The 13572-nt window shown below is 41.5% G+C and overlaps 1 protein-coding gene across 1 annotated transcript in view; it reads right to left on the bottom strand.

The window, feature by feature from the left end:
* Positions 1-243: 243 nt before the first annotated feature.
* RNF24 (ring finger protein 24) overlaps positions 244-13572 on the bottom strand; it is a 106655-nt gene continuing 93326 nt past the window's right edge. Inside the window, exons 5-6 of the mRNA XM_040247885.1 lie at positions 5112-5191; positions 244-4339 (exon numbers count right to left, since the gene is read on the bottom strand). Of these exons, the coding sequence (XP_040103819.1) occupies positions 4201-4339; positions 5112-5191 (219 nt within the window). The 3' untranslated portion in view covers positions 244-4200. The remainder of the gene's footprint in view (positions 4340-5111; positions 5192-13572) is intronic.

The following is a 13572-nucleotide window of genomic DNA, read 5'->3' on the forward strand; positions in this document are numbered from 1 at the left end:
CTATAGTTAGTCAGGGAGGGACTGTAGTTCGATTTGTGTAGGAAACGAAGATTTCATCATGCTGCAATCAGTGGAAAATATGCCTTATTCAAAAGCAATGTAGTTACAAAAACATCCTCCAATTCTGGGTTCACCTTTTACAGATATTCTGACTTCTGGGATGGGTCTTCCCATGACTAGGAATGGTTCTTGAGTAGTACTTGTCTGGTATTACATAAGTGGAAAAAGAAAAAAATTACACAGTTGATTCTTGAACAAGATGGATTTGAACTGAGGTCTACTTACACATGGATTTTTTTCAATAAATACATTCTACACGGTCCAAGCTTGGTTGAATCCACAGATGTAGAACCACAGATATGGATAGCTGACTGTCAGGTTACATGCAGGCCATACAGGGTGTCAGCACACCTAACCTGTGTTGTTCAAGAGTCAGCTGTGTATATAATATACATACACACACACACCCCTACATACATGTACATGTGTGTGTACTTGCTTGTATATGCATGAACGAACTCTGGAAGGCTCACAAGGAACCAGCTAATAGTGTGTACTCAAGGGGTGGGAAGCTTGGCTTACTGGAGTTCAGGAATGCAAGGACGACTTAAGTTTATGATTTGTGAACCACGTGAAGGGATTACCTATTCAAAGAATTTAGAAGGAATATTCAGCACTGAGCGAAACCACATTGAGGAGCACAGTGGGCAAAGGTAAATGGAAGTGACAGGCATATGAGGAGGGGAAAGGGAAGGGAGCCAGGTGAACGGGGGCTCAGTGGAGAGCCCCTGAATCTCAGGAGGCTCTCAGCTGTGGTAGTTCCTATAAGGACAGCAGGGGAGTCCCACATGGCTAGCATGATGATGTCATTTAGTAGCACCAGCTCCTATGATCCCCCCAGGCCTGTCTGCTGGGCTCCAGACATGGTAGTCAATCCCCATAACGGCTGCTGGGGACACCCTTAGTACACACTCCTGGGTGAGCAGCTAAGGAAACAGGCTTTAAGAGGCTAACTTTTAGAAAGGCACATGGCTAGTGAGTGGCAAGGGGGTGGCTGAAAAACCTGAGCAGCTTTTCTGTCCAGAGCTCTGGGGATGTCTCCTTGTGTGCATTTCATAATTCCCAGAAAACCTCTCAGAAACAGTTACTACAGTTGTTCAAAGTAACTTAGAGTGGAATCACGCCATGAAGATGATAGGCTTTGGAATAGGGATGTGGAAAGAAAGGATCTTTGTTAAGAACAGGGCATTTAGCTACCGTGGGAGGTCCTCAGTATCCCTCAGCCCAGAACTCTCCATGGGCTACCTGCTCCTATCTGACCATTACTTTCTTGGCCTGACCAAATCTCTGTACCTACTCAGCCAGGAATCAGGTCAGGCTGGTTTTGTTTGCTGTTTCTGCAGCCAGCTGAATTCAGCTGTACCCCTAGTAACAACTAGATAATGATTGACCCACCCGTGGAGTTGAGTTGAGGCTAAGTTCTCCTCTAGCCCATGGTACACAAGCCACACCCAACTCTGAGCTGCTTAAGACATGTTTTAAGACCAAGTTAAAAAACCACGTCACCTGCCAGCGGCCCAAAAGCAGACCAGAGTCCTCACACAGGTTAACAAAAGGTGAATAACTCATGGAGATAGATCTGGACAGGGCAGCCTCACTGAGCTGTGAGCCTGATCAAAGAGTATTAAGGAATCTTTAACTTCCTTAATAATGGAGGTTTGACCTTGTCCCTCACACAAAACTGACTTTAATCAGAATTAAAGGAAGATGTAAATTAAACCCTGGCCACTCAGTTACAGCAGTGCAGCCCAGTTAAGTCCTGGAGGAGGACCTAGATGTGGGAAGCAAACATTTGTGCTGCGTTAAGAGGCGTAAGAACACGAGTGACGCTGTGTTCCAGTAGGACACTAAGCCAGGAAAGGGGAGATGGTCACTCAGCCACTTCAGTGTCAGGCCCCACCTTAGTGAAGAGCTGAGTTTTTAAAAGCCCTGCACGTTCACAAATGCTGAGATTACTACAAACACAAGGACTTTATGAGTCTGTCTCCTTGGTACTGACACTGAAATCTATGAAAGCTGTGAGATGAAAATAATTTGCAAGCACAGAACACAAGAATTCCTCCTCTGAAGGGGAAAATTCTTTTTCCTTTTGGAACTCTATAACGAAGATGTGACATTTGTCCCAAGGCTGTTACATGAAAATGGTGTGTTGGCTGTTAATGAGGCAAGTCCAGAAGCAAGCCTACCTCTGACATTGGTCACTGAAAACATTTCACTGTAAACTGAGTGCTTTCCAGCATTCAACTCTATTGTGCTACAAATGGTGAATGCAGAAACGGTGAAAGTAGGAGCGTACAAATAGTTCTTTTCATGGGTGCCAGACAGGCTAATAAGGCTTTCATATAAAAATGCTCCACACTTCCCTTGCCCTGTTTAAAGAAGCAGTCCAGCTGGCATACCACAAGTAGGTCACATAGGGTACAGCCAATTCTGACCAATGGATTTGTAATTTTCCAAACTGGATTCTACCCAGCACTTTTCTAGGCTAATGGGAATTTTCCTCCTCATCTGGTCCCAGCCATCTGAGCCAAGGATAGGTTCCCTCTCCCATTCTAAGACAGTAGAGGCTGGATTCCAAAACTATTCCTGGAGACATTCCCTGAACGGAGTAGCAAAGTTTCCTCCAGCCCCGCTCCGTGTCACACACGCTGCATTTCCCATGAGAAGCTGCCCCTAATCACACCTGTGGGGTGGAGCAGCAGTGCTGTTGAGGAGGCCACCCCTAATCTGGAAGGAGGTGGAGAGCAGGGCTGTGGAAGAGAACTTGCTGTGTGACCCAATGCTGATTCACATAGTGAACTTATAAAGTAGTCATGAATCCTGCTGGACTCTGAGTCATTTCTAGAAAAGTAGGACAAAGAACCAAAGAGCAGCATGCAGTTTTTCTCCTGTAACGACACTCTCAACTAGTTATCGTTAAGTCTGAATAATGAGGCACACGCCAATGATGAATAGCCCTGCAGGAGCTTCCTGAAACTATTTACAATTGCAAGTGCATCCCTGGCTTCAGAATTACATAGGGATCTTATTCGGGATGCTTAAAATAGTTAAGATGTCAACAACAGGCATTTTCTCTTGAGAAATAGAGACAGGGAAGGGAAGGGAGGGAAGAGAACAGAGGGCAGGACAGGGAGAGCAAGGGGTTAGCATCCTCAGCTCAGCAAGGCCAGGAGGACTGGCCCATTATCAGAGAGATGCTCCTTTCCAGAGCCATGTGAAAGGCTCACAGCAGCTTCCTACTGGGGCAGTGGGCCAAGACTAGCTGCTACACTGGAGCCACACTGTATATGTGGGGATGTGGGCAGCACCCTGGGGCCCTCGGGTCATACAGGGACAGCATGGGCTCAGAGGCCCGCCCCCTGCTGGGGCTCCTGATGGTGGCTTGGCTGAGCCTCACTGGTGAGTAGGAGGGGAAATAAGCAATGGCTTTTGACCAGACCTTTCCAAGCACATCTACTGTTTTTAGCTCAGATGATTTGATAAGCAAATGTGAACTTGAGGAAGAATCCGTGGTGGCAGGTAATGCTGCTGTGTTGTAACCAAGCCCCTGGGTTTCCAAGATGGCATTATCAAAGGAACACAATGTGAATAGCCTTGTTGGCACTGCCTCCGGCATTGCAACCAGTTGTGCTTGGGCTGAGGTAACCGCTGTTTTCACTTGGCTTAGAGGCTGCTGGGAGGGTTTGCTGCTGCAAAGGTGTGCAGGGTCTGCAGAGAAGCTCATGTGTCCCCAGGGTGTGTGTGTGTAGGGGGGAGGGTAGGGGCTTTAAAGACCTGCCTTCAGTTCCTTTCTGTAACACTTGGGTTTATCTTCCCTTCTGGTTGATAAAAGATTCATCTTGGCATGGAGATGAGTGTCTGGGAGACAGAATGTGATGGAGTTAGCAAGAGATCCTCATGAGGTTTCTTAAACCAAATTGCGGGCTCATCCATTCCTCTTGGCACAGGGTAGTGTCAGAGTACTTTGGTTGTCACAAGACCCAGAAGTCTGGGTTCCCAGCTTCGCTGGCCCGAGGGTTCTTCATGAGACAAAGGAAGCAGCAGCTGGTACCCTAGGTAGAACAGCCAACACAGAGACCACTTGTGTTCCTCCCAGCTCTGCTCCTCCCAGATCCTGCAACAGTTTGATCCTGTGGTGAGCTATACAATGTTCTCTGCCCCGGGGAGGGGTCCCTGTAGGGGTCCACGGTCCTGCTTACTGTGCAACTGGGCCAGCTGCAGAACTGGCATGTTGCACAGTGGACATACTTTGCGAACTTCCAGCCATTTAATAAGGCACCTGCAGAATGAGACACCACAAGAGGCAAGATGTCAGTCCCGTGTCTGTGGCACCACCTGCCCACACACCTCACATGCTGAACATTTTGGAAACCCAGATCTGGGGAGTGGAGTGAACAGCCAGGTCCCGAAGAGTTCTACCACTGGGTGGAGAGTGCATTTCATTCTCTGGAGGAACCAGAGACTCCAGTTTTCCAAGAAGCTACAGTCAGCATATATCCTCAGTCGTCCATGACTTCTTAAAGAATGAAGTACACTGAGGAGGGTGGTGGGAAGGAGGAGGGATAAAGTTTTCTAGTACACATACAAAACATAAAATTGTAAGAGAGGGAGGAATATTAAACATGTCTGTAGGAAGGGGGAAGGTACGGTCCTACACTACTAACACTGACTTATTTTGATTTAAAATAATTATGGTTTTGATTAAAATAAACTTTTAGGAAAGGAAATTCTTATGAAAAGTTCCAGTAAAATAGCTTTTTATAGCCTGGGTCTCCAAGGAGGTATGGGCTTGTCTGACTGCCTTAAGTCCTGCCTTGGTAGTCACGTTTCCATTACCCCGATCCCTCTTAATGTCTATCTGTATCTTTCTCTCTTACACACATACACACACATAAATACAAATGCCACTCAGTAGGGTGCTTTCAGCTTTCTACATTACAAACCAATCTTGAAGTCATCAAGCTTGTCTGCCACTGCCCCAAGCCCATGGGTGAGTTGGTCAATGTGCCTCAAACTCAGGTCCTCTTAAATAATCCCACGCCAATACTCACTTTCTGTGGAAGGCATGCTTACATGGACAAATCCCCAACTCATCTCGAGGCTTGAAGTCTTCTAGACACACTGCACAGAGCTGAAAGACAGATTTGCAAATGAGGCAAAGTATCTGCTAAGTCATTCCCCAGGCCAATGTAAAGTGCAGACCCCTGAGACCCAGCCATTTGAAAGGACTTTTAGTATCCCACAAGTCTTTGAAAGAAACAGGATCAAATGGGCAAGGTCTTCTGAAGAAGAGTCTCCTGCTCTTCCTGCACATATCTCAGAATTTGAGGGCAGATGGGAGAAGACAGAAAGCAAGAGGCAGGTTCCTTTACTTCAGTCCATTAGAAGAGTCTGACTTAGGTTTCTTCTTATCAGATAGACTGAACATAATTTTTTGTGCTGTGCCAAGTAGCTGACTTTTTGTAGGAAATGCTCTGCCTACTAGCAGTAGAGCCCCTGAAAGGACTGCTCGGATCCTGAGGCAGGTGCTGGGGCTCTCCTTTTTCTGCTCTTCATAATGTGGAATCTGTAAACCATAGCACAGCCTTTGGTCATGTGCTGCTTGTAGTTCCTGGGGTCCCTTACTCTGACACTGTCCTGTCAGTGTCTGTCTTTGTCATATAAAAAGTGATTCAAGAGTCACTGAATTTAAACTTAGGAAAATGTGCAGATGGGGCCAGGATTGCTCTGATAGGTGGCTAGCCTCAACTGCTTGAAAAGAAGCCTTATTCAAACCCAGATGCTGGGTTCCAACCACTACTTCTTCAGCACTTACCAGGGCCAAGGGACACCAAGTATCATCCCATTTACTCAATTTACAGATGGGGAAACAGAAACTCAGAGCAGTAACCATGTTGCCTGGAGGCAATGCAGTTGGTGAGTGGCCAGGCCTGGGTGAGGATCCAGGTCTGTAAACACTTTGATTTGCCCAAAGCTTGAACTCCTCCCTGCTTGCTTCCCTGTCTGTCTCCAGGGGTCCTGGTTAAGCCATCACCATTTCTTGTCCAGACTGCTGACCAGCCTCCCCGTCACCCATTTCTTAACCTATAATATGTAATCCAATATTCTTAGGTTTTGTGACAGGACATGTGGCTCTTTGTGCCCTGTGGCCAGTGCTATGAATGTTGGTCTTCCATCACCCTTCTCCACAGAACTCTCAGGGCCTTGTGTACCAAGATCTTCACAGGAGGAGGAGAATGGCTAAGTGTCTCATCAGTTTGGATTGCTGCTGAGACAGCATGGGAGGTGGGAGGAGAGCAGGACGGATGGCTGCCTCGGCGGGGACACCCGATCGGTGTGGCTTCTGCCGTCGTGATGCCCCTCAAGCTCTCTTCCTTTATCTGCAGGGTGAGGACATCATGTGCCTCTCCCTCCCTCCGCCTGAGACTGTCAGCATCTCATCAGCTCAGGTTGGGGGCAGGCCTGAGGAGGTAGGAAGGCATTCTACCAAGACCAGGTTTTATTCATATTTAAATTTAGTGATGGGAACACTATTTTCAAGCCCATTTTTGTGTTCTGGAGGAAGGTTAAGAACAAGCTGTGGGTAAAGATGAGAAACTAGCAGTTTTGGTCTTGGGATGATCTTTTGGGCTTCAGCTTCCCATCTGTAAAGGGGGAATGATGTTCCCACCTCCTACACTGTGTGAACAGGTCCTCTGGCCTTAACATCCAGCTTTCTTCCTGGCATAACCTTCTGAAAAAAAAAAAAAAATCATTGAGGACTGCTGGCTCTGCCCTGGAGAGATTCAGTGCTGATCCTACCAAAGGGCAAGATGTTGGATGAGTCATTCATTTTTATTTGGTTATTTTCCCAGAATCCAAAATTAGATTTGTAGCCTTTTCAAATGGAGTTACTATTAATGGCTATTATGTTCTTTTAAAAAAATTCTAAAACCATAGTCACCGGAAAAAAAAGAACAAGATAAACTCTGACATGTTAAGTGCTAAAAGTGATCAAAAGCCAAGGGCAGTCATGATGAGAAAAGCTTAGATCTGACTACTTAGCAGTTCCCTCAAGGGTCAAACTAATTTTACAAGTTTACAGATTGTACTTTGCAAATGAGCTTTATTCTGTAGTATTTCAACGAGATTGTTTTTCTCACTCCTTCTTTTAAAATGGAGATATAATTCATACTCCATAATATTCACCCTGTAAAGCATACAATTCAGTGCATGCTAAGTCACTTCAGTTGTGTCTGAGTCTCTGCAACCGCATGGACTGTAGCCCATAAGGCTCCTCTCCTTCTCCAGGCAAGATACTGGAGTGGGTTGCCAATTCCTCCTTAGGGGATCTTCCTGACACAGGGATTGAACCTGGGTCTCCTGCATTGCAGGCAGATTCTTAACTGTCTGTGCCACCAGGAAAGCAATTCAGTAGTTTTTTTTTCTTTTTTTAAAATATATTCACAGAGTTGTACAACCATCACCACTATCTAATTTCTATGTCAGCAAATTTGGAAAACTCAGCAGTGGCCACAGGACTGGAAAAGGTCAGTTTTCATTCCAATCCCAAAGAAGGGCAATGCCAAAGAATGTTCAAATTACTGTACAATTGTGCTCATTTCACATGCTAGCTGGTGGCTCAGATGGTAAAGAATCTTCCTGCATTGCAGGAGACCTGGGTCGGGAAGATCCCCTGGAGAAGGAAATGGCTACTCACTCCAGTATTCTTGCCTGGAGATCTCCATGGACAGAGGAACTTGGGATTACAGTTCACGGAGTCACAAAGAGTTGGACACAACTGAGTGACTAACACACTCATACATGCCAGCAATGTTATGCTCAAAATCCTTCACGTGAGGCTTCAGCAGTACATGAACTAAAAACTTCCAGATGTATAAGCTGGGTTTAGAAAAGGCAGGGGAACCATAGATCAAATTGCCAGCATTTGCTGGATCACAGAGAAAGCAAGGGAATTCCAGAAAAACATCTATTCCTGCTTCATTGACTATTCTAAAGCCTTTGACTGTGCAGATCACAACAAACTGTGGAAATTTCTTAAAGAGATGGGAATACCAGACCACCATACCTGTCTCCTGAGAAACCTGTATGCAGGTCAAGGGCAACAGTTAGAACCAGACATGGAACAATAGACTGTTTCAAAATTGGGAAAGGAGTACATCAGGGTTGTGTATTGTCACCTTGCTTATTTAACTTACATGCAGAGTACATCATGTGAAATGCTGGGTTGGATGACTTATAAGCTGGAGTCAAGATTACTGGGAGAAATAACAACAACCTCAGATATACAGATAATGATGCCACTCCAAAGGCAGAAAGTGAAGAGGAACTAGAGAGCCTCTTGATGAGGGTGAAAGAGGAAAGTGAAAAAGCTGGCTTAAAACTCAACATTCAAAAAATAAGATCATGTCATCTGGTCCCATCACTTCATAGCAAATATGGCAAAAAATGTAAATAGTGAGAGGCTTTTTTTTTTTGGGCTCCAAAGTCACTGCAGATGGTGACTGCAGCTATGAAATTAAAAGATGCTTGCTCCTTGGAAGGAAAGCTATGACAAACCTAGACAGCATATTAAAAAGCAGAGACATCACTTTGCCGACAAAGGTCCGTCTAGTCAAAGCTATGGTTTTTCCAGTAGTCATGTATGGATGTGAGAGTTGGACCATAGAGAAGGTTGAGCACTAAAGAATTGATGCTTTCAAATTGTGGTGCTGGAGAAGACTCTTGAGATTCCCTCGGACTGCAAGGAGATCAAACCAGTCAATCCTCAAGGAAATCAACTCTGAATATTCATCGGAAGGACTGATACTGTAGCTGAAACTCCAATACTTTTGCCCACCTGATATGAACAGCCGACTCATTGCAAAAGACCCTGGTGCTGGGAAGGATTGAGAGCATGAGAAGGGGGCAACAGAGAATGAGATGGTTGAAATGCATCACCAGGTTAATGGACATGAGTTTGAGCAAACTCCAGGAGATAGTGAAGGACAGGGAAGCCTGGTGTGCTGCATGCAGTTCATGGGGTCGCAAGGAGTTGAACATTACTTAGCAACTGAACAACAAGAAGTAAGCAGTCACTATCCATTCTGCCTTTTTCCCCTGGTAACCACTGATTAATTTCCTGGCTTAATGTATTTGTTTATTCTGGTCATTTCAAAATGGACTGGAATCACGAAATGGCATCATACAACATGTGGTCTGTTGTGTCTGTCTCCTTTCACTTAGAATGATACCTTCATGGCTCATCCATATTGCAGCATGAATCAACACCTCATTTTCATGGCAAAATGGTATTCTGTTATATTGAATATACCACCTTTGTTTATCCAGTCATCTGTTGATAGCAACTTGGGTTGTTTGTACCTTTTGGCTATTGTGAATAATGTTGCTCGAAACATTAGTGTACAAGCATCTGTTAGAGTTTTCAATTCTCTTGGAGTTTTCGGTTAGGAGTAGAATTGCTGGGTCATACGGTAACTCTTTGTTTAAGTCTTTGAGGAACTACTAAACTGTCCTCCAAAGTGGCCAAACCATTTCACATTCCCATCAGCAGTGCATTAGGGCCCCAATTTCTCTGTATCTTCAGGTTATTACATCTTGTTGATTTATATACAGTCTAGATGGTATGAAGAGATACTTTATGTTTGAACTGGATTGCCCTAATGACTAACGATGTGTTTACTGACCATCCATACACCTTCTTTGGAGAAATGTCTTTTCAGATTCTTTGCCAAGTTTTTAGTTGGGTAATTTTTCTTTTTACTTTTGAGTTGTATGAGTGTTTTATATATTCTAGACACAAATCCTTTATCAGATAGCCAGCTGACTTTGACAAGGATGCAAAAGAGTTTCTGTGGCAGAAGTATGGCCTTTTGGCAAATGGTGTTGGAGCAACTGGACATCCAGAGGCACCAGAAGTATGATAGGATCCCTAAAGCAACCAAAAAAAAAAATTGGTAAACTGGACTTCATCAAATTTAAAAACTTTTGTTCTACGAAAGATCTGTTAGGACAAAAATACTGGGAAAAAGTGTTTGCAAATCTTTTAAATTTTTAATTAATGAGTGAATGAATGGCTGTTGCTGACCATATAGGCTTTTCCTAGGTATGGCAAGTGGGAGCTACTCTTTGTTGGCATGCGTAGGCTTCCCACTGTGCTGGCTTCTCATGTTGCAGAGCACAGGCTTTAGGCCTGTGAGCTTCAGTAGTTGCAGCACATGGGCCCTAGAAAGCACAGGCTCCTGTAGTTGTGGTGCATGGGCTTAGTTGCCCTGCAGCATGTGGAATCGTCCTGGAACCAGGGATTGAACCCACATCTTCTGCATTGGCAGGTGGAGTCTTCTATTTTTAAATATAAAAAAAATTTTTAATCAGGATAATTGCTTTACAGTGTTGTGCTGGTTTGTGCCATTCATCAACATGAATCAGCCATAGGTATACATATATCCCTTCCCTCTTGAACCTCAGTAGCACGTAGATTCTTAACCACAGAACCACCAGGAAAGTCCCAGATCTTTTTATTTTGTAGGCTTTTTATTATTGAGTTGTAAAAGTTATTTGTATATGCTGAATACCAAACTTTTCAGATAAAAGATATGCAAATATTTCCTTCCTGTGATTTGTCTCCTTACTTTCTTGATAATGTTCTTTAAAGCACAGAAGTTTTAAGTTTTGATGAAGTTCAGTTTATCTAGGTTTTTCTTTGGTTGCTTGTGCTTTAGGTGTCATACCTAAGAAACCACTGTCTAATCCAAAGCCATGAAGATGTATATTTATGTTTAATTCTAAGAGTTTGGTTATTTTAGTTGTTACATTTAGGTCTTTGATTCATTTTTGAGTTATTTTGTGTATGGTGTGAAGCAGGGCTCCAATTTCATTCTTTTTTTTCTTTTGCAAAAACTTTTATAGTTAAAACCTCCAATATGACTTCTAAGTTATTATTTTAAAAACTTTTATTTGACTATAGTAAGAATAATATAATCAAATCAATATAATCCAGTCAACATCCTTTGACTTATTTTCATTTCCAAGGAAAGAAAAATACTCTGCACATGAGTAAATATTAGCAAGTTGAGCACAAAGTTATATATGATGACCGATTTCATTCTTTTGTGTGTGGGTATCTAGTTATCCCAGAACCATTTATTCTCCCCACTTTTTCAAATTATGGGAGTAAGGCAACACATTTACAAGAGACTTGGAAAATACAAAGTTACATATAGTTCTACTATATATTATAATTATTTTTTAAGTAGATAAATTAAGATTTTAATTGGAGTTTCAATATCAAACACTCAAAAATTAATAGAATGAAAAGACAGAAAAGTAGAAGGATGTAGTAGACCTGAAAAGCCTTATGAACCAATTCAACATGATTAAGATTTATACAATTTTCACACAACAGCAGGATACAAATTCTATTCCAGTTCCCATAGACTATAAACTAGGAGACACTGGAACATATCCAGAGACATATAACAAGGTGCAAAAGTTTCATGGTCTAAAGGTATTGAAATCATACAGTCTGTTCTCTTATCACTGTAGAATTATGCTAGAAATCAAAATCAAAAGATACTCGAAAATAACCCACATATTTTCAAGTGCAATGTGACATTTACCAAGCGAGACCTTTGACTTAGCCATTGAAAGCTTCAATGAAGTTAAAAGATTAAAAAAAACAGAGGGCGATTGCAGAGAAGAAAACATTTAAATGAGAAATCAGTATCAAAATGAGAAATTAATATTAAAAATACTTTAAACAAAATCCCATGTTATTCAGAAATTAAATGTTCACTTTTAAATGATGGGTGTATCTAAGAAGCCATAACAAGGAAAATTAGAAAAATATTTGTAGTAGAATAAAAATGGAAAGAATTTATCAGAATTTGTTTTATGAAGCTGAAGCTGCTCAATGCAACTAAATACAATGTGGAATTTTAAATAAGCTATGAAAACAGATAATGGACACTAGCATAAAATTTGGTGAAATTTGAACAAAATCTGTAGTTAATAATCCTGTATCACATATTAATCTTTTTTTTTTTTACAACAGAGTAGTTTTTTATATTCTCAGAATTGGATTAGAAGTTTCAAGCCTCATTCACATTAAAAAAAAATCACCAAGATAATAAGCTTTCTAGACTTTTAGCAGTAATACTAAGTGGAACTATATCAAAGTTTTGAGTGAATATAAATTAGAAATCTAGCATTCTACTCATACTTAGTCAAACAAGTGAAACCAAAATGTCGTAAAATTTTTAGCTAGGCAAAAATAGGATCCTAAGTTTCTTAAAATGTATATATTATATATACATATATACACAAAAGCTTTCTTACTATACTAGGTATTAAGAAAGAACAGAGGAGAAATTGGAAAACATAAACTAAATGAAATGGCAATACTGAATATGAAATAGAGAAATGAAACTAGATAAAAGTAAAAGATTATCATATAATCCAGCTGTTTTTAAAGATAGCTGTTCATTGGAGTCACATCCAGAGCTTTGGAGAAAAAAACAATACCTGGGTATTTGTATTTTTCAAAAAATTCCAAGTAATGTGCATCTGGATTTTAAAAAGTGATTACAGGTTTTTCTATTTCATGGTAATTTTGGTGATATAGGGTTCTATTATTTTATTTTATTTTTTGACCAATCATGATTTAATGGTACTAAGTGAATAACAGTTACATAATCACAACAGTAAAAGATGATTATTAGTTTTCACAATCAATATCCAGACAAAAATAAAAGATAATTACAGTTGCAAGCCATAATGGAAACATGACAAACCTAACAATATAAAATAATTACATACAATTTAGGGGATTAAGTAGAGTGATGGTAACTGGAAGTGCTTATGACATGCATATGTTTTCATCCATCCAGCAAGTCTATGTCCTGTGGTTGGCGCATTTAATCCATTTACAGTTAAGGTCATTATCAATATGTATGATCCTATTACCATTTTCTTAATTGTTTTGTTTTTTTGTAGGTCTTTTCCTTTTCTTGTGTTTCTTGCCTAGAGAAGTTCTTTTTGCATTAGTTGAAAAGCTGGTTTGGTGGTGCTGAATTCTCTTAACTTTTGCTTGTCTGTTAAGCTTCTGATTTTTCCATCAAATCTGAATGAGTCTTCTTGGTTGTAGGTTCTTCCCTTTCATCACTTTAAATACATTGTGCCATTCCCTTCTTGCATAGAATTTCTGTTGAGAAATCAGCTGATAACCTTATGTGAGTTCTCTTGTATGCTATTTGTTGTTTTTCCCTTGTTGCTTTTAATATTTTGTCTTTAATTTTTGTCAGTTTGATTACTGTGTGTCTCAGTGTGTTCCTCCTTGGGTTTATCCTTCCTGGGACTCTCTGTGCTTCCTGCACTTGGTTGACTATTTCCTTTTCTGTGTTAGGGAAGTTTTCAGCTATTAGCTCTTCAAATATTTTCTAGAGTCTTCTCTGTCTTCTCCTTCTGGGACTTCTATAATGCTAACGTTGGTGCATTTAATGTTGTCCCAGAGGT

The sequence above is a fragment of the Oryx dammah genome, unplaced genomic scaffold (assembly GCF_014754425.2).
Source record: "Oryx dammah isolate SB20612 unplaced genomic scaffold, SCBI_Odam_1.1 HiC_scaffold_10, whole genome shotgun sequence".
Taxonomy (NCBI): Eukaryota; Metazoa; Chordata; class Mammalia; order Artiodactyla; family Bovidae; genus Oryx; species Oryx dammah.